Below are 20,114 nucleotides of genomic sequence, written 5' to 3' on the forward strand. Positions count from 1 at the left end.
TATTACTCCTAATACTATTGCTGTCATAAAACAAAAATCTAGGCAACCTCAGGGCAAAAGGCACATAATCTCATGCCACAAAATAAAATTTAATACATACCATCTGCCTTTGTTTGCTTTTCCTTTTACCACCACAGCCCCATATGTTATGGAGATTATGACATGTCAGAAGAATGTAAAGGAAGCACACAGCGTTATACTCAACAGGCTAATACAATAAGCAGTATGTCTTAAAGGTTATCACCTTTTAGCAGTTGGAAAGTAGCGGGAGCATGAAGAACCATCCCAGGCACAATAGGGGTCCCTGGCAAGACAACATTCAGCACATGCTTTTCCATAAACATCACAGCGGTGTAAAGGGAGCTGGGAAACTCCAGCAGGGGAGCCAACGTACAGTTGTTGCTGTAAAGTAGACATTAAAAAAAAAAGAAAAAAGTTGGTTATGATAACTGCAAGCTAGATTACAATTTCTCTTCTGGTTCAGCATAACGTTACCAATGATTTGAGAATATAAACATAATAAAAAATAAAAAACAGCAAGTTTTGTTTATTTATATTTCAAATAATTTTATTACTCAAATTTTCTGCAACCAATATTGATGACCAAAAAAAAAAAAAACTCCAACTAGTTAAACTTAAATTATATCCTATAGTGCAGGGGTGCCCAAAACGTTGATGGCAATCTACTGTTCGATCGCAAAGGCAATGCGAGTCAATCGTGGAGCCCTGCCTTACCCCTTCCTGCTGTTTACCAGCAGCCCTGCTGTACCGTCTATAGGGGTGTTGGGGATGTCTCTCAGTGCATGCGTGAGAAGGCTCCGTGTAACAGCGGGGAGTGGGGAGGGAGGCAGAGAGGATGGGAGGGCAGTCTGAGGTGAGCAGTGCTGGGCAGCCCAGTCAGTTTGGACTCGGTGTCAGGGTTCAATTACCGAGATACCTTTGTACAGATTAGCAGGTCTTTTTCTTGTGCAGCACATCATTCTCCTATGACAGGTGAACTGTAGCTTTCCTGTCCCTATAGTCTTGTAGTGCAATGTCTGTGCAATGTTCTGCCATTCAATATCTCATTAGCTCCAGTCACTTATGTGTCATACTTGGTATATATATAAATAAATAAATATATGTTTAGCATTTTTATTGTTGGTAGATCATTTTGACTTAGTCATTTTAAAAGTAGCTCCCAAGCCAAAAAAGTGTGAGCACCCCTGCTATAGAATGTCTTCTGCATAGAGAGATGTAGTCAGCACAGTGGTAAATCTCTTTATAGGATTACATAAAAATCCCAATAAAAATCAGCACAACTAAAATATACACATTTCTATTGACCCAGGAAGATTTGAGATTTGGCACAACCCATACTCAAGGGAAAATAACCCCTTCATACTCATACTGCATACTCATACCTCCAGCTACAGCATCTTTTATGCTACAGAAAGAAATATGCCACAAAAAAATAATGATCACATTAGTGGTAAAATTAATTATAAATATAACTATGAAAAAACAGTTCTTCTAGTGTAGAAGTTGTTTCCTGGCAAGTAATAAAAGTAATGTTCACTACAAGCATTTTGATTTTGGAACAATGATAATGCAATTATGATAATTTTATTAAAGTATGCTAAAAACCAGAAGTTGTACTCTGAATTGTGTCTAAATCCAGTGTCTGGAAAGAATGATTTACATTTTCCATCAATGTGAGAGAAGCAGTCCTTTTTCACTTGAATTTAGGACTTTTAAAGGCAGAAAATCAGCAGGCATGTAGCTTTTTTTATTGTTTCTGGGGTTGTGCAAAGTATATAGATTTTGATGCATTTAACTGTACTTCTGCCAGCACAACAGATCCATCCCCATCTCCACTCAAATAAAACATGTTTCTTTGCCAAACACAATTAACTCAAACAGACAGAAAAAAGAGCCCATATGCTTTGCACAAGCTGTTTCCAAACTGTGCTGTAGCATTTGTTTAAATGTCTGTAATATGCTTCCATAACAATGTGCCCAAATATTCATCCTGGAATTGTATGCCATAGAAATAATTCCTATTAGGGCCTAATATGTGATCATTTGTATTGTGCGACAGCAGAAAATCTAAGTGACAGATTTACTGTTGTCTTTATTTAAAATAAATTCTTTGCTGCATTGTTTTGGCTATGTATTATGCATAACTTCATCTGGAATTTGAGAAAACTGCATTTGAGCGTGAAAAGAAACTATCAAGGGACAGCAGAACATTTAATGTCTAACTTAGGATTTGCTTTCCAAGTTTAAAAATACATAGATAAACAGGCTACATTCACAGTTAATGATTTAACATACATATCTAGTCTACTTCTTAAGCTCAATTCCTGACCTTACTGCGTCATGTTATTGTGCAGTTTGAAGTAAGCAGTCTGATATTACATATTTTCATTATAAAAATATGCTAAAACACATTTGAAACAAATTGTGACTTGTAAAGTGCTAAATTAAACAGTAGAAACCAACTGGGCGTTATTAAAACTGACTGTAACCTGAAGTTAGTTGGTTGTTGTTGGGTACTACCCATTGCACATCTTACATCCACCTAAATTATTAAAGAGAACGTTGTAATGAAGCAGTAAACCAATTAGAATAAGTTCTGTTTATAGAAAGTTTTCAAAATAATTACATTTATTTTAAAACACAATACACCATGGAGACAACCATGAATTATTGTTAACTTGTTATTACTCTATTGTTTTGTAGAATTAAAAATTACCATTTAATATAGTTCCTCATTTATTTTATTCTCCTATACCAACACTTTGCCATATTCAAAGTACAGTGTACCAAATGTCTGAAGAGCATACCAAAAAACCAGACATTTTGGAGCTTTAATGCACAGAGCCCTACTTTACAAATCTGGCTCTGCCCACCACCTTTTAGACCGTACTATTGACCTACTACTATGCTGGGCGTTCTCACTAACCAAAACTGAAGAACAGCAACTAAAGCTACGTACACACTTCCAATTATTATCGTTGGAAAACCAACGACGAACGATCCTGCATGATATCTACGAACGATCGTATAGCACCGATCCCGCACATAGAGATAACGACACGATCGTTCATAGATATTGTACACACAATAGATACGATCGTTTGAGCGATAGAGGAACTATGTGCACGACTGGAAAGTGAACGAACGTTCGTACATTACGCATGCTCAGACCATGGACGATCAACGAACGATCGTACACACGAACGATGTTCAACGATCGTCGTCCAATCCGATCCGCCGGTCCGGTCGTTCGTTTCCAACGACTTTCCTCCGGTCGTTCGTTTCCAACGACTTTCCTCGTTCGTCGACGTCGTTGGTTACTTTTTTTACGAAAGATTTTTGCCCAATCGATCGTTCGACGTTCGTTCGTCGTTCGTTTTGAACGATAAAAATTGGAACTGTGTACGCACCTTAAGAGGGAACAGGTAACAATAGAAGCTACTTACATAATTGATTATCCTTTTTTTTTACTGCACAGTCAGATTTAACATGATGACAGTTTTATAGGTTTGCTTTAGGTAGGCATGAAGGATGATTATGTTTTGTATGACTGACTTAGAATTGATAGCTAGATTATATTTACTGCCATAGGTCCCAGTGCCATAACTATATGTTCATTTCTATTATCATTGTAAAAGAAGATGCATAGGCTGTAGGTTTTTTGTGGCTCTGAACATAACAAGGAACAACATGCACTTTTACTAGAATGGTAAATATCTATATATAGTTCACTAAAATACTGAAATGTATCATCATATATTCAATGAAATATAAATATACTAATTTTTTGTTACACTTTAGTACAAACATAAATTCCAGTACAAGTATCCAACACAACTTTTCTCTATTGACATATTGTGGTGTAGGACACAAGAAATATAGAAATTATTTTAAAAGCCATTGCATACTTGCTTTGTGGAAATCTCCATGGCTGTAATAACAGTAGGCTCCTGTAGAGAGAAAAAAAACCAGGTTAGCATAAAGTAACTTTTTATTATGATATTATGACCAAAGGACACAATGAAGCTTATGTGCCAAAACTAGAAAGGTGATTGAAGTTTCAGCAATCCAACCCTTAATTATAAAAATTGCTGAAGTCTAAGTGGATGCTTTGCAGAACTCTTCACTATCATCACCTCTGAATCCGCCCTCTCATTTGCCCCTCATATTCAGAATATTTCCACGTCCTGTCACTTTCACCTGCACAACATCTCCAAAATTTGCCCCTACCTGTTCCCAGAGACCACAAAACTCCTTGTACACGCTCCTATCATCTCTAGTCTGGACTACGGTAACATCCTCCTCTCTGGTATTCCACTAACCCGACTCTATCCACTACAATCTATTATGAAGGCTGCACCAAGACTCATCCATCCTTCCTACCGCTCCTCTTTTGCTGCATCTCTTTGTAGATCTCTTACCTGGCTTCTATTTCACTTTCGAATCAAATTCAAGCTCCTGTGCTTTGGCTGCGTCCACAGTTCTTGTACAACTTACCTTTTTGACGGATATAAATAATACACCCCTAGCCACTCTCTTTGTTCCTCAAATGACCTACTAATGATATCCTATCTTATAAGATCTTCACATGCATGGCTTCAAGACTTTTCTTGAGCTGCCCTGACTCTCTGGAATGGTCTTCCACATTCTATTCGACTTGCTCCTACTTTCTGCTCAAAGAGCACCCAAAACCCACTTTTTCAAACTTGCCTACCCACCTTCTTCTGTCTCTTAAAACCCTCACTACTCATCCACCAATCCATATCTCCCCTGCTATTGTAAGCTCTTTCCGACAGGGTCCTTTCCTCCTCCTGTTTCACTGTGCGTCATTTGCAACCCCTATTTATTGCACCGTGCTGCATAATATGATGGCTTTATATATAAATATTCTTTTTTTATCATAAATATTATATATATTTATATAAATATATATCTTTATATATATATGCAAACATAGAAACACAAACACACATATACATACATCAATCATTACATGGTTATGCCTCCCCATCCTTAGCAACCTAATGTCATAGGGAGTCAAAGGGAATCACCCCTAACAGTAATAGCGAAGACATTGCAATTCTTTCACATATGTTGGACTTGTTACCCCAGGGTCTTTAAACAGAATTGTTTTTCTGAAATGACATATGAGAGGTATAATGCAGAAAGCTTTGATCCAACCAATTTTTCTTAAAAGCTCAACTCCTGGCAAATGGCAAAATACCGGTAACCATTTTAGCTGTCAGCAGATTTGTAATTCTGTTTAACCATGTTTTTGTAGGAAGCACTATCAATTCCATGATGTCTATTGCAGCAGCTCAGTTTGGTGTAACTGGTGACTGTCTCAGAGTGAATGTACTGCATATACAAATATATTACATAACCATGCACCTTTATAATATATAACTACAGAAAATGCTATCTTTTTTTTTAGACCGCGCTCTAAAGATTAACGTTGATTCCACCAACACACTAAATAGGCCTAGTACAAGTTTGTTATATAAAATGTATGTATAAAGGCACATGGGAAACGCGTTTCGAATACAAATGTTGAAGGTTATTCTAATACATAGTTAATGTCTCTCAAGCCCTGGGCACAAAACAATATGTTCCACCATTGGTGCTTCTTGCAGATAGCCAATTACTTCCACTAAAAATAAGTGATAATTATTAGAAAGATCGGAAATTGCAAAAGCATGTAGGTTTGTTACTATGACAACTATTTAACAGAATGCACAAGATACAGCACATTCTCCTAAGCTAGCACCTGTAAAACATAAATATCGGTCCAATTACCTTAAAACATATGTTAAAAAAACGGCAACAGAATTAAACAAATGTGTTTGAAGTATAGTGTTGAGCTATATCATATATTACACTGGCTCATCAAGTATGTGTTGGGTTTTTATTTTAATAAAGGATTTATTTACATATTTGTTATTATTACTGTTGTTAATTATTAATATACAGTATTTATATATAGAGCCAACATATTACGCAACGCTGTACATTCAATACCGTAGGATGCCAGCCAGATACAGACAGTGACACAGGAGGAGAGAACCCTGACCCGTAGAGCTTACAATCTAGGAGTTTGTGTACCCTGTATTAATTCCCGTGGATGATTGGGCAGCTATCAGGACGTGGTTTTTTTAAAAGGGGTTTCCAGATTCCATTGCAAAATGCCCCATTATCCATATTATTTTGGAGACAAGATGTGACACACTTTCTCTTAATACTAGAACCCTACACTATTAAGGGAAGTCACGTGGGCAAGGGTGGAGACCCTCGAACCTGTCCCCACCTTTTTTTTTTTTTCAAAAACACCCAGCTTTGTCTTGGTTAAACTTAGCTTGATATCTTTATTTTTGTCAGAATGATTGCTTATGTTTAAACAAAAAAGCAAAGCTTCAGATTTATATATGTTTTTAGCGACCATTATTTGCACTAGAAAATATTTGATTATACTCACCCTAAATACAGTCATTTCTTCCAAAAGCACTTCTTCCAAGTCATGCCAAGTTTCCTTGGGAACAGAAACAACCTTCAGAACTGTCCCCATATCTTTGAAAGGGAAAATAAAGAACAAAGTATGCATTACTTTACATGTTCTCTGTTATCATAGGTGCAAACCATGCAAATAATGTGTACAATTCAGCAAGCTTATTTTTAAAAAGGGTGGTCCCTATGAGCGGTTATTAAGACCAATGAATAAAAACAAATGTTACTCTATTCTTCTATTTGCATTGGACGCTTTCAGACCACAAAAAATCAATCATTGTCAACTCTATTCCCGAACATACAGAAGCGAGGCCAAAGTCAGAAACCAGTTATTAACATCATATGTAAAAGCGCAACACTGTGGATTGTGTTATATTATTAAAAAGGAACACAGCCTGCATGAAATCAAACATTTAAAAAAACACCTAAAAATTAATAATAAATATTTTGCAAAAAAATACTATTAAATGATCGAGAATGTAACTAAAATCACGATGGTCCTGATTCCAAATATTTGCCATTTCATAACTAATAATTACTATGAATTTAAATACCTCATCAATACAAAGCAGAGAAAATTAATGCATCTTAATCCACACATAAAAAGTAACACTTGTTCCTTGATGCATGAAGATGAAGCTCATTGCCATTAACTATGTGTCAGTTTGACTCTTGCTACTCTGCTGAAAGTCTACATTTTCTCTGTTCCTACTCCACTAAAAGTATATCTCTTGTCAATTGTAGATATACACATGTACAGCAAACTGGAGATATACTCAGAGTAATGTTTTAAAGAACCATGGAGCCTCCCAAATCCCATATGTTGTATGAAAGGTTAGAAAGCTAGCAAATGGTTCCACCTTTCCTACATCCAACCTGCAAATTTTGTAATGGGGCCAGCCATTACATTTGGTGAGTATAAAAGGTGATCGGGTTAAGAGCTGTAATATGTGCACGAGAGCACCAAATGCTTCAGGGCATTCTAAAAAATAACTAGATATATGCAAGGAATTCTGCAAGTGCTTTGCATACTTCCAGGAAATACGGATTAGCTGTTACATATGATTAATCTTATGATGTAATAGATTTTCGCTAATATATCTCAATGTATACGGTCACCAAGAACATGTTAAATGTCTTATTACAATGATTTTTTTTTACTCATTGCATAATTTAGAAGTGTATTATTCACAATCTCGCATTTATTAAGGCAAACAACTATGTACGAAATCCCATTGGAGAAAATCAAATCATTTACTGGCTTAGCTATATTAAATTACAGAATTTTTTTATATTTATGATAGTCTTTCATGACATTTTTAGTTAGCAAAAAAAGCAGGTTTACAATTGTTTAAAATTCTGTATGTATGCCACATATCCTTCATGTAGGATCATTATGATTATGTGATTATCCCCAAATATATGAATTAAAAACTTTTAATGTCTTAAAACATAATACATTAAAAAAACACCCAAGATACAAATTAAAAAACTGTTCTTTACTGGTCATTTTATAATTTTCAGCATCATGTGTACAGTACACTTCTAAACTGTTAAATGTTAAAGTTTGATTTAATGTTTTGTGTGTATTTTTATAGTGTCTTTAAAGTGCTACAATGTACAAGAGAAAAGAGAGGATCACATGTACAAAAGTCCAGATAACATCTTTGTTGATCTTTGAAGGCACTTGTCAACCTGGAGTATGGCTAAATTTACACTTCACAACCTATGCAGCTGCATGCTGGAGGCAGTTCATTAACCTTACTGTGCTACATTCCCGTCCAAAGTACAGCACTTAGCAATAATCTGACACATCCACATTTCATTGTTTTAAAGCCCTGTAAAATGTTGTTGTCTTCCGTCTCCAAATATAAAATTTAATGTTGAAAGTGTAGGCAATGGCAAACAAGACAGACAGATGAAGAGATTCCCCTACAAGCTGACCTTAAAGCCTAATATCCAGCTAATAAAAGCTGAAAGTACTATCGACACAACAAACTCTATTTTTCCATTTTATGTAACATAATCCAGAAAAAAAGGGTTTTTTTTCATTTATTCCTTTTGGGCTATTTTGACAGTGACATTTTATTGTGCACTTTATGGCTAATAAATTGTGCAGCTTTCTGCAAAACCATCACTATGTAAAAACTGAACATTGGTAAATTCATAGTAATATACTCAAAATCTCCTGTTAATTTGATGCTACATTTTTAGCTTACTATTCTTTGCTTAATGCATGTTTTTATCCATAAACCAGTAGTCTTTTCAATAAAAAACCTGTTGCAACTTAGGCTGAGCATATAGTAAAAATGCATAAACAGAAGGTACATTTATACATCAAAAACTACATCAATCAGTAAAAAAACTACAAACAATCCGTACATTCAACACGAGGTAGATGAAGTTATGTGCTACCTTTGACTTTTCCTGTAAAAAATGACCTTGGGCCCTCAACCTATTGGTGTCAGAGGCCATGCAAGGCCATTAAATATTTTCAGGAGGCTGCAGGGTGCATGGCCAAATGTGGTTCTTACACAAATTCAGTTGATTAAATTCAATTTTAGATGGAAAAAATCCTTAATATACACTTTAATGTAAATGATTTACAAAAACATTTACATTTAACAAACAAGACCTCTACCCTTCCTACCCCAGATATATAATAAAATAACATGCAGGTATGGTCAGTTATCAAAAGCCCGTTTAAAAACCTGTAACATTTCAGTTGGAACTGTACAGGAGGTCATTATTTTTTAAGTGGGTGTTCTGTGCAACACAAGAAGGGTAATAATTTTTTATGTTCTTCAAATATGACATGCATTCCAGATTATCAAGACCATACCAGTAACAGGGCACAGAGAGGACGTAAAAAGTCCACCACATTAACCAAGAGCAGTAGGATTTTGATTGTCCTTGATTTGGCAATAATATGCTTTTACTTGCCCTCTACCATGCATTGATTTCTTAATCAAATAGATATATAAAATGCTCAAGCACGCAAGTTTAGAGTAATCAATTTACTAAAACACACAAAAAGTGAAAACTATCAATAAATAGATCTAATCAAGTAAAAACATTTATGGAACATATACAATATGAAATAAAGAGAAAGAGAATAAACAAAAATTCCTATTAAAGAAATGCTGTCAGTATAACTAGGAACTTAACCATGAGTTGGGCAACCTTTTAGCCTGCAGAACAGCTTTAGTCCCTTTTGGAATGTCATCATACAAATCCTGTGTTGTGTCTAGTGGAATTTTGCACCATTCCTCCTGAAGAACAACCTCCAGCTATTTCAGGGATGAAGAAGTAGGACATAACAATTTGTGTTCCACTCCTCAACATGAACGTTTACAAATGTTCAAATCTTCTAATTTAGTAAGAATATGGATGGTATTAGCTTTATCAAAGTGTTCATGAAAGTCTCAAAATGTATTTACAGTGGGCGTATGGGCATGACCACCTTAGAATACAGAACATCATGGAAGAACCGATTCAACACCATTAGTACCTGGTATTGGTTCTAATTTTAGTCATAATACTACGTAGAGCAAAAATCTGGATCAATAACTTCCATTAGATTGCTATCCCATTAAAATCTTCCATCAAGTTTTACATCTGATAACACAAATTGCCAATTACAAAGATACCACCCCATTGGTCAGGAGTCCAAGAATATGCTCCTTATACAAGGTTAGCTATCTGTAAACTTGCTGGAATGGAAGTGGCTCCTGAATGGCAGCCAAACCATTAAATTTATTCAGTTCCCTATTTAAAGATTTTATTCAGTCTTTGGGGTTTTTTTGGTGACCTTTAGCAACTGTATGGTTAGATTAGTCAACTGCCCCAACTGGTATTGGCAATCTTCCGTTTCCAAGCACAGTTCCTATTTGTTGATTGCAAAAAATCCAATATCCAACTCTGCAATGTCAATTGGATACAGTTTTTTTGTGGTATATCCATGCTTTTTTTTAATGCTATAAATCAATTCTTTTATCTGGCAATATATAATTTTTATCTATTTATTTGTTGTTGTATTTACTATGTTTATATGTTTTTATTATAATTTAGGTCTGAAACATGCGGGAGTTTTTCTTTGTACACAAAGCACTCTGTGCAATCCATGCTTTTTTATTTTTGTTGTTGATCTGTGATCAAAGCAGCTCTGTCATTCCAGAGAAACAGCTTGAATTTAGCCTGCCGTGCCAGGAGAACAGGACAGCTGAACACACCCGGGAATAGCACCGGGTGGGCAACATTGCCTTCGTACCAACAAGCTGTTCAGGAGAAGTTCATATCATTTAACACAATTCTGAAATGTTACCATGATTAATAGCAATCCATCAGCAAGCTTATATTGCAGCATAGGATTCTTCCCACAAGTGAAATGATGATTGGCTAAAACAGAGTCATAAAGCGAACTGTGAAAGAGCAGTTTTGGGGAACTGGATTTGATTTAGGGTCAAAAAAGAAATGTGTCAAGAACAAAAAAATTTTAATGAAAACTTTCAGCACTTATTAACTTGCAAATGTTCCAGTGCAGATGTAGACCTTGATAAGGATTGGATGAAATTTGACAGCTAACCTCTGGGCACATAATTAAAATGAATTGATTCTCTCTAAAGAATACACAAGGTACTTTTCACAGGTCTTGTATGTGCAGAAACATTGGAGGTCAAAGGTAAATTGAGTTAATCACTATGGAGACTGATCAGGCCTCAGGTACCAAAGCTGAACTGTATCGGAGTTACAGATCAAGTTAGAGTAGAATTTCAAAAACGTTCACACAAATTAAAACATCTACGCCTTTAAAGATCAATAGCCTCCAGTTTGGAGCTCTGCTAAAGGATAAAAGAGATATTAATTCATATTAATGACAGATGCATTTCTACTATTTGAACTATAACATCAAGCTTTATATTTAGGGAACTGATCCACCAAGACATTGATTGCACTTTGCAAATACCTATACCAGTACTGGTACTTTTGTGCTTATGGTAGGAAACATATGGATCACATAATCAGAAATCAAAATATATCTTTTTTATTTAATTTCCTGACATACGCTACCAACTGGTTAAAATAACATATTTCCAAGCTTTTTATCCAGTGAAAATGTTTTTAGTCAGCAGCTCCAGCTTTAGACCACCAGTTTAGTTGTTTTGACTAAAACAGCTTGTTGAAATGTTGGGAGTTAAGGACCTGACACTGATGGGGATTATCTAAGGAAGAAGGGCCATACATTGGCATCCATGACATGTCCACTTTGGATTATATACTTCCTATTCACAAGAGACAATGAACAGCTGGCTTTAGCCCAACTAATGTGGAGGAGAAGGACAGATTCAATTAGGCCATTTTCATATTTAAATTGATAGGATTATTATTATTAGTTGCTGACTTTCAGTATTGAATTTACTACCACTCATTTTTTTTTAAGTACATATTTAAATCTTCAAGTGGTAATGATAAATTTTCTCCACATTTGGTCATCAGTTCACTTTGTTAGAACCACAAATTTTTTTTCAATTAATTTAACTTATTGGGTACTTGGATGACCATCTTACCCGCTACCATTACACAATTGGTTTCGAAACCATCAACATAAAGGTTTGTTTTTAATAATCATTACTAATTTAAAGTATTTGGAAAGGAGAGAGAAAATGACTGGTAATGAGGCTACTTAGAAGAATTGGGAACAATAAGACATGTATTGTAACAAGTTTCATCGACATTAACTCTGGTAAGCCGGCTGGAAGGCAAGTGCCTGTGCCGATAGACACGACATGGCTATCCAATCCAAAGAAAAAAAAACATTTGGATTTGTACAGCTGTACACTGCCTTAGAACTTTCTGTAATATATTTCATAATTTTTCTGTCAGTTTCAAAGAAATACCTGTTTAAAGACTTCCATTGTTCTAATATACCATGAATTTATGAATTGTCTGCAGGCAACATGCAAGCTGTAAAGCTTGTCTTGACATGGGACAGCATAATTTACCTATTAGGGAATAAGGTTACAATGTGAGCACTATGACAATATTAGAAAAAGTAGTATTAGTATTGGACTTCGTAGTACTACAAAAGCCAGCAGCACACACTCAAGATTTGCAGATTGGGGTCTCTTGTTTTTTTAGGATCTGGGTGGATTTATCAATTCCTGTCCTTGGTATTACTGCACATCAGCTTCCTATTAATAATAAAAATGCCTATCTTGCCTGGATTAGTGATATATCTAGAAGAAAATCCTGTAAACCTATAAAAAAAAAAGTATTACCATGATCATATAATAGAACTTATCCAAAAGCTAGAACATTTGCAGCCTATTATGGTTTAAAATGGGGATACAAGAATTAAAAATAAAAAGAGAACCCCTTCATGCTGTGCACATGGCAGGATTTTTTTTAGTCCTGACATAATGCCTGTTTGCTAGTATACTAGCATCTCATGCAAGACTTGCTAAACATTTCCTCGGTCATCACCTGCTTTCACTTGTGAATTCCCACATCTGTCACCCAGGGCCTCACACAAATTCTTCGCTATGTTACATATGTCTGCAGACCTCACAGTCCCTCGACCTACAACATATCTATTCCAAACTGAGGATAGCTACACAAAGCTCAAACGCAAAAGGAAAGTCAGCAAATAAAGATGAAAAAAGACAGTAGAAAAGGTAAAGAACGATGGCCCAGTAAGCACCAATAAAGAAATCAAATACTTTATGAAGGTTGCAGAGTAGGCCCGGTATCTGCATTTTCTTTGAAGTATATAGCAGGTTTGGTGCTAGCTATATCATGTGTGCTACACATAATATGTGAATTGAATTACATTTAGTATTACAGCATGCGTAGCTCTAGTTACTCAGGACTTTAAATCCTGAAGGTATTAGTGCCAAGACCTTTGGTAAGGTCAAAATACATTAGAACGACAAAGAATGTTTTATAGCTCCCAGAGAATCAGATTAGCAGAAAAGGAACTAATTGTAAGAGCTCAACACCATAACACCCATACCAAAAATTATTTCACACTTTAATTCTCAATGCACAAATGCCCTCTCCCTGAACTAACTGTAGACTTTCCCACAGATGTAAGACGTTAGGAAGTAAAGCCTCAACTCCAGCGTTCAGTTTTCTTCTGATTTATGTCAGGCATCAATTTGAACTGAGTCAGGAGATTTACAACACAGGAATCTGAAAACTGACCCTGAGTACCCAATTGCATTCTTTGATGGCGGCATTTAGCAATAATATCACACTCACAGAACGAAACAGATCCTTCCAACACACGTCCCTTTACTGTGATCTCATCCTTGTGCTAATATTTAAGCTATTCCTTTTATACATATTTATTGCCAGCGACTTGGACTATCCTGTTTAGTCTGAAGTTTAAACTTCCCGATGCTTTTTCATAACAAGAATATTTATTAGAAAGTAAATCTAGTAAATGAAGGAATAACGTGTACCTGTTCCGATAAACATTACATCATACTGGCCATCCTCTGCTTCCACACGGTCAACCACTATCTGGGAAAACTGATAATCAACTTCTGTTTTAATAATAATGGGACGGTTGTTGATGGGGAATACAGGGTTATACATAGCTGGATGGCTCCGAGCAAATGTAATAACTTCATCTGGGAGATCTTTTGTTGAATCAAAGCCTCCAAAAGTCTTGCTTGGACACTGAAAAGAAACAAGAACTATGAATCATCAGTTGGTATTTAGAGAAAAAAAGTTTATTAGGGCTAGCAATACCCTTTAAAGAATAAGCTTATTTGTAGTGTTTCAATGTCAGAATATGTTTCAGCATTCAAAGGGTTATCATCATTTTCACATGACAGTGCATGGGCATTGTAATTGACCACTTAGGCACAAGCACTGCATTCTGGTAGGAGATCACATTCTCATTGTAAACCAAAAAGCACCAAGCACCAAATAAAGTTTGTGAAATACATTAAATTACATAATAAAAAAGTCCACCTGATATGTATTTTTCTCCAAACTATGCATATCATGATTGCTCCAAAAGGTTTTGCCGCCCAATAGATCTTTAAATATAGTAAATTACTTTATAGCCAATTACATCCAAACAGTTACCAGTATCACAAGTTGATTTTTGTAATTCTCTCTTCTCCGTGCATATCTAAACTAATATATTATTGTTTTACAAAGTTGGTTTGATCCATTGGACTTTGTGGTTAGATCCATCATGCCCATAAAAATGTAGTAATCAGCAATTGGTAACGGTCAACATACACAAAACACACTTTTTCTAACACTAACTGACATGCAAGTGAAAATTGACATCTGTCATGTATAGAGCAACACTTCAGTTTACAACTGAAATCACAGCATTAAAATGATTGTGTGTAGAAATACACTTTATGGGCCGCATACAATAATTATAGAACATTTTAAAGTACAGCTAATATAAAACACACATTTAAATGAGAAAGTGTAGATTTCGTTAGAAAAAAAACAATAGGGAAGAAAAAAATCAATCATCTTTGTCTTAACCTTGACCTAAGCATTATTAATATTTAAGTAGCAATGGAATAAAAATCAATAACATCACAAACAAGCTGGCATCACTATCTGTTGAGAAGATTATCAAGCTGACATTTTACCTTTCGATGCTAAAGAGCAACTCTTTATTTAGGATATTTTAGATTAAAACTAACCTGCAGGCAGATTTAAAAAAATATTCAAAAATGCCTTCATCTTACAAAACATTATTAAATATATTTTAGCTAGAACTAGTAAATATATTTGTCTTCATGGGTTTACTGTAATTGCCTACACAGCAGTACAAGGAGAGGGAGGATAGCCCACTGAGCCAATCCGAGATAATTATTAGCCTACTGAGCCAATCAGAGCTAACCTAGAGGAAGGGCAAGCAAACAGAAGAGCTAATTGGTTTACCACTACACCTCTATATTTAAATTACAATCGAAGTGGTAAAATAATGAATTCTTAACACAACAAAAGTATTCATCATATTTAAAATAATTCTATAACAGCCTTTTGCCTAGTACTCCTAACAGCAAAAGGTTTTTTTGTTTCTTTTTTTTTTCTCTCTAACATTTTGGCCTATGTTTTGCCATTGGGCTGTAACCCCACTCCATAGAAGGCATGGTTTTTATACACTGCACTGATGATGGCAAAAACCCTGCAAGTATGTCCTTTGGAAAACATGAGTACTGGATGTGCAGAATTAGTTTATAATGGCTCCATCCACTATCATAAAATCAGAAATAATCCTATTAGTTTTGAGGTTTGTGATGGAATCAGATATATGAATATCTTCTGTTATAAGAAGGCTCTTCTGTTCAACCAGCAAAGAAAAAGCCAATTGCTTTTTGATGTAAAGATGGTTCATTCAAAGATGCATATAAATCAGAAATCTGAAAACAGTAACCTGAAACACTAAAAAGGAGATTATATATATTTCATTTTAACACCTGTTTATTGCGATATGTCTGCAATTTTCTTTCAAAATTTTTCTGAAGCAATGTCCTTTTATTGGGAAGTTCTCCAACACCATTTACTGTTTTGTACACCTATTAGACTTCTACTATGTTTTAGCCTAGTTAAGGTAAATCAGATACAACAAAAATACTGATTCAGGAATCAGAAACATGTTAAGCAATGATTACAGAAAACCTGGTTCACAGCGTAGAACAGAAATTTTTTTTAGCCAAGAAGCAAGTATGTTTGACTAATAAAATAAACTCAATATAGGCAAATCATATGTAATACAAATCATACTTTGTGGAGTTTTATCATTGTCTTCTAAAAAGTGCAGATTTGTTTACAATCGTAAATTATTTATACAAATTGTGTATCAGGTGTAATTCAATTTTTAGACGAGCTGTCTGATCTGAACCAACAGCTGCAAGGCATAAGCGGAGTCTTTTTATACGGAACATTTATACCGCTGGAGAATAGACACATGTAATACATTGGTATCCTTAATATGTGAATCACTGCTGTAGACAGCTTCTTGCAATTTTACTTACAGTTCCCGGCCTTGGGTATGGAACTCGTCCTTGATATGGCACCCATTGATAATTTGGACCATCTCTGTGAGCATATGGACCCAGGAAAACTCTTCGTACATCTGACAAACTGTACATGCACACAGCTGAACCCTTGAACACATTACTAAAAACACAGAAAAAAACTGAATCAACAATTTTTTTATCTGCATAAAAAGGTGGGATTAAAATACATTTACACAACATACTATCCTTATTCTAGTGCATAACAACAATAAATGAACCCTCTATACTTCAAGTTTCATGTTCCTATAATTGCACCAGCATGCTTTACAAAAAGATATAGTGAAATTCCAAAGGAAAATAAATAACACAAAACGATTATTCTAAATTGTAACTGTGTTACTTGCAGCAGCTAATCTCACCTCTGGGTATCCTCTCTGCTTTTTGTATTTTTATAAAGCTAGGCTATACATACCTTGATGTTGTAAAAACAGCATAGACAACTGGATTCTTAGGATCTTTTGAATTCATTAAAAACACATCCTCTAAATTAGAAAAAAAGATGGATAGTATAAATTCTCTGTAACAGAAAACCAAGCATATAAACATTCTCACTGCATCATAAATGAAATCCATTAAATGAAATCCCTATATTTTATGAAAATGAATAATAACATTACATAGTGTTTCCACATTTATTACTTGCAAGAAGCAGGTGGCAATGATACACATAGATACTATTCCCTTTCCAGATCTCCTCTGACATACAATCTACTGTCAGGCAACACAAAGATCCCAATGCAACTATTAGAAAACTACACTTTCTCCACCCCTCAATGACAGAACACAAGCCCTTCAATTGACAGAACCCAATGATAACTCCTGGGCGGTGAAGTTAAGTGTCACTTATATAGTTGCCATATACCTAGAAGTTTTGTGCACTTTGTTTAAGACAAGTCTTTATATATTTTTTAAATTATCTGATATACAGGTAACTCTTTAAAAGAATACCAAATCATTAGCATACAGCAAATTCTGGTTAAGTAGAACTGAATATTACAAATACTGGATAATCAAGTGTATGTTAAAAACACATCAAAACAATGTTCAAGTGAATATACTTACGCAATTCATCAAAATGTGTATCAATTCCATTAGGACCGGGTACAGAGCAAACCAATCTGGCCTTCAGGAATGTTGTCCATTTGTTAACAAGACTTCTGTGTCCGCCAAAGTCATTCTGCCAACAATTAGATAGGATTAGATTGATTTATTTTGGGATGGGGAGGGTAGCAAGTCTAAAATATTGTATGCATAATTAAAACAATGCACTTACCTAATAAGCCACCAAACAAGTCTTTTAGTCATTATTTGCATCTAATAAAGTGTCAAAAAAGACCATGTCACCTAAAGCAATAGCAGGCAATGAGAGAAATGTGCTATGCTTGGATAGAAAAAAGAAAGCCCTGACTAAGCAGACTAAGGTCCTAGTATGTATTTCAATGCTTAACCTTACCACCACCAAACACTACCAAAAATGCTATAAGCATTGTTTCTGCGGAGAAAAAAATTAACCTTTTTTTTAGGTTAATTGAGAAAAACTTTGACTGATATTTTTTACTGATAAACTAAAATAAAGCTTACGATCTGTTGCAGTTTGGCTCTGTATGTAACCATTTCAATATGAAAAGCATTAAACATGTTCCTTAGCTCATAGAATAGTTCCACAATGTAACATTTAAACTTGGATATAAATTTCATTGCAAGCAATATTGTTAGCGTGTTTAGTCTCGAGGGAAAGAAAAAATCATTTTGTTGCACATTTGGAAAGGATTGCTAAATGTGTTGGTCATATGGATTTGTGTTTTTTGTCATCACAGAACACACTATTGAGGACCTCTTGATGAATAACATATTCAAATGCCATTGGGCATAAGAATACATATGTATTTTTCTCCAAAACACTTTGAACATCTGGCACTCAATCCCTTATTAAAAAGTAATACAAAGAATTTTTATGAGAAAAGTGCAAACATGGTTGACAGCAAACTGTTGCCAAATAATTGTTACTCTTCGAACCTAAAGTATAAGCCTTCAGCAGGCTAAAACACAGCAGTGAGTAGTGTGTTTTGTTTCTATTCTGATGTGAGTTCGTTGTGTGACCTCTAAATAAGAAAAATCAGGTTATGCTAGTCACAGAGGCATTATGATATAAGCCATATGAAAATTAACATGTCAGACAGGCTAGTTCTGTAGATGATAATGGTTTATTTCATGGTACCAACAGGTAATTTTTGATACAACTGCACTCGTACATCTGCAATTGGCTAATTCAATATGGACAAACAAAAGAAATCTGTGGGTATAGCCTTATTAGCTAGCAGTTGACTAAAGATGAACACTTAAATGTTTCCTTTAGACATTATGCTTTTACCTGGCTAAAATAAAGTTCACCATGAGTGTGTTTAGAATGTATTTAACCCAGGGCTCTACTTCATCCTAGGACACTTTAAGAGCCTGTGTAAACAACATCCATTTGGTATCAGTTGGAGACACTTCTCAGATCATTCAAGATTTATTGACAGGTGCTCTTGACCTAAAGTTGACCTACTTCTGACTCACATTTAACCTGTGTCAAGTGGGTTCTGCAAACTTGTATCGTAATGCAAAATCATCGTTGAGTGGAATAAAATGTCACTAACTCACACATTTGTTCTAATGTTTAAATTTAAATTTAAGCCAACATCTCCTAAAACTCGAACAGAATAGTATTTAGACATATTAGGGTCAATTCACTTTAAACTGGTATTGTACATGCATGTGGTACCTTGAACAGGAATTCATGTTCTAGCACCTACTGCTGCATTCATTGTAACATAAAATAAAGAAATTATAAAACAGGAGAGTTTGGAGTAACCAAGCAATGCAACAAATTGTTAGGTGGTTCAATTCCTAAACAATTAGCAATTGCAAACCCAAAGCAGTTTTGGGTGGAATGAACACACACAATCTCGAAGCACATATGTACAACAAGTATATGATCACAGAACAACTGTTAACATGTCAGAATATGAGAAATATTATGTTAATGGGAGGCTTGTCTGTATAAACTAACACCTTAAGTAGAAAAATGTTGCTTGATGACCTAATTCTATTACAATAACTGAATCATTGCACTATGGACTGCAGGAACTTATTATCTTATTTACTTGATGTACTCTTATTATGGAGTAACTGCAAGAGTTTGTGCTGACTTTTTTTGTGCTTAAAATCACTTTTTTGTAGCGTAAAGGTGTCTTTGGTGACTGCTAATAATAAATACAAAAAATTAGTTGCTGAAGCTCCAAGTGGCATTGCAAGTATGTATGCATTATTTATTTTAACTTTAAATGTGCAATTTGTTTTGTGCAATTATCTAGCAAAGAGATATAAAAGGACCATTTCACCTTTTTTGTTATTCACAGACTGATAGCATTTTTGCTTTACCTTGCATAGATGTCCTATTCGTGCATGTGTGGCCTTCCCAGTATGTTCACCATCTATTGCATTTTCTCGAAAGAAAAAGTAGACTTTATCATCTTCTGGGTTGTC

At 35.0% G+C, this 20,114-nt stretch overlaps 1 protein-coding gene across 1 annotated transcript in view; it reads right to left on the minus strand.

The window, feature by feature from the left end:
• Positions 1-20,114, minus strand: part of SEMA3A (semaphorin 3A) — a 135,715-nt gene that overhangs the window by 24,530 nt on the left and 91,071 nt on the right. The window contains exons 7-14 of the mRNA XM_072399051.1: positions 20,010-20,113; positions 17,649-17,763; positions 16,999-17,068; positions 16,542-16,686; positions 13,986-14,205; positions 6,494-6,585; positions 3,930-3,971; positions 245-402 (exon numbers count right to left, since the gene is read on the minus strand). Coding sequence (XP_072255152.1) covers positions 245-402; positions 3,930-3,971; positions 6,494-6,585; positions 13,986-14,205; positions 16,542-16,686; positions 16,999-17,068; positions 17,649-17,763; positions 20,010-20,113 — 946 coding nt within the window. The remainder of the gene's footprint in view (positions 1-244; positions 403-3,929; positions 3,972-6,493; positions 6,586-13,985; positions 14,206-16,541; positions 16,687-16,998; positions 17,069-17,648; positions 17,764-20,009; position 20,114) is intronic.

This window comes from Pyxicephalus adspersus, chromosome 2, assembly GCF_032062135.1.
Source record: "Pyxicephalus adspersus chromosome 2, UCB_Pads_2.0, whole genome shotgun sequence".
In the NCBI taxonomy this organism is placed as follows: domain Eukaryota; kingdom Metazoa; phylum Chordata; class Amphibia; order Anura; family Pyxicephalidae; genus Pyxicephalus; species Pyxicephalus adspersus.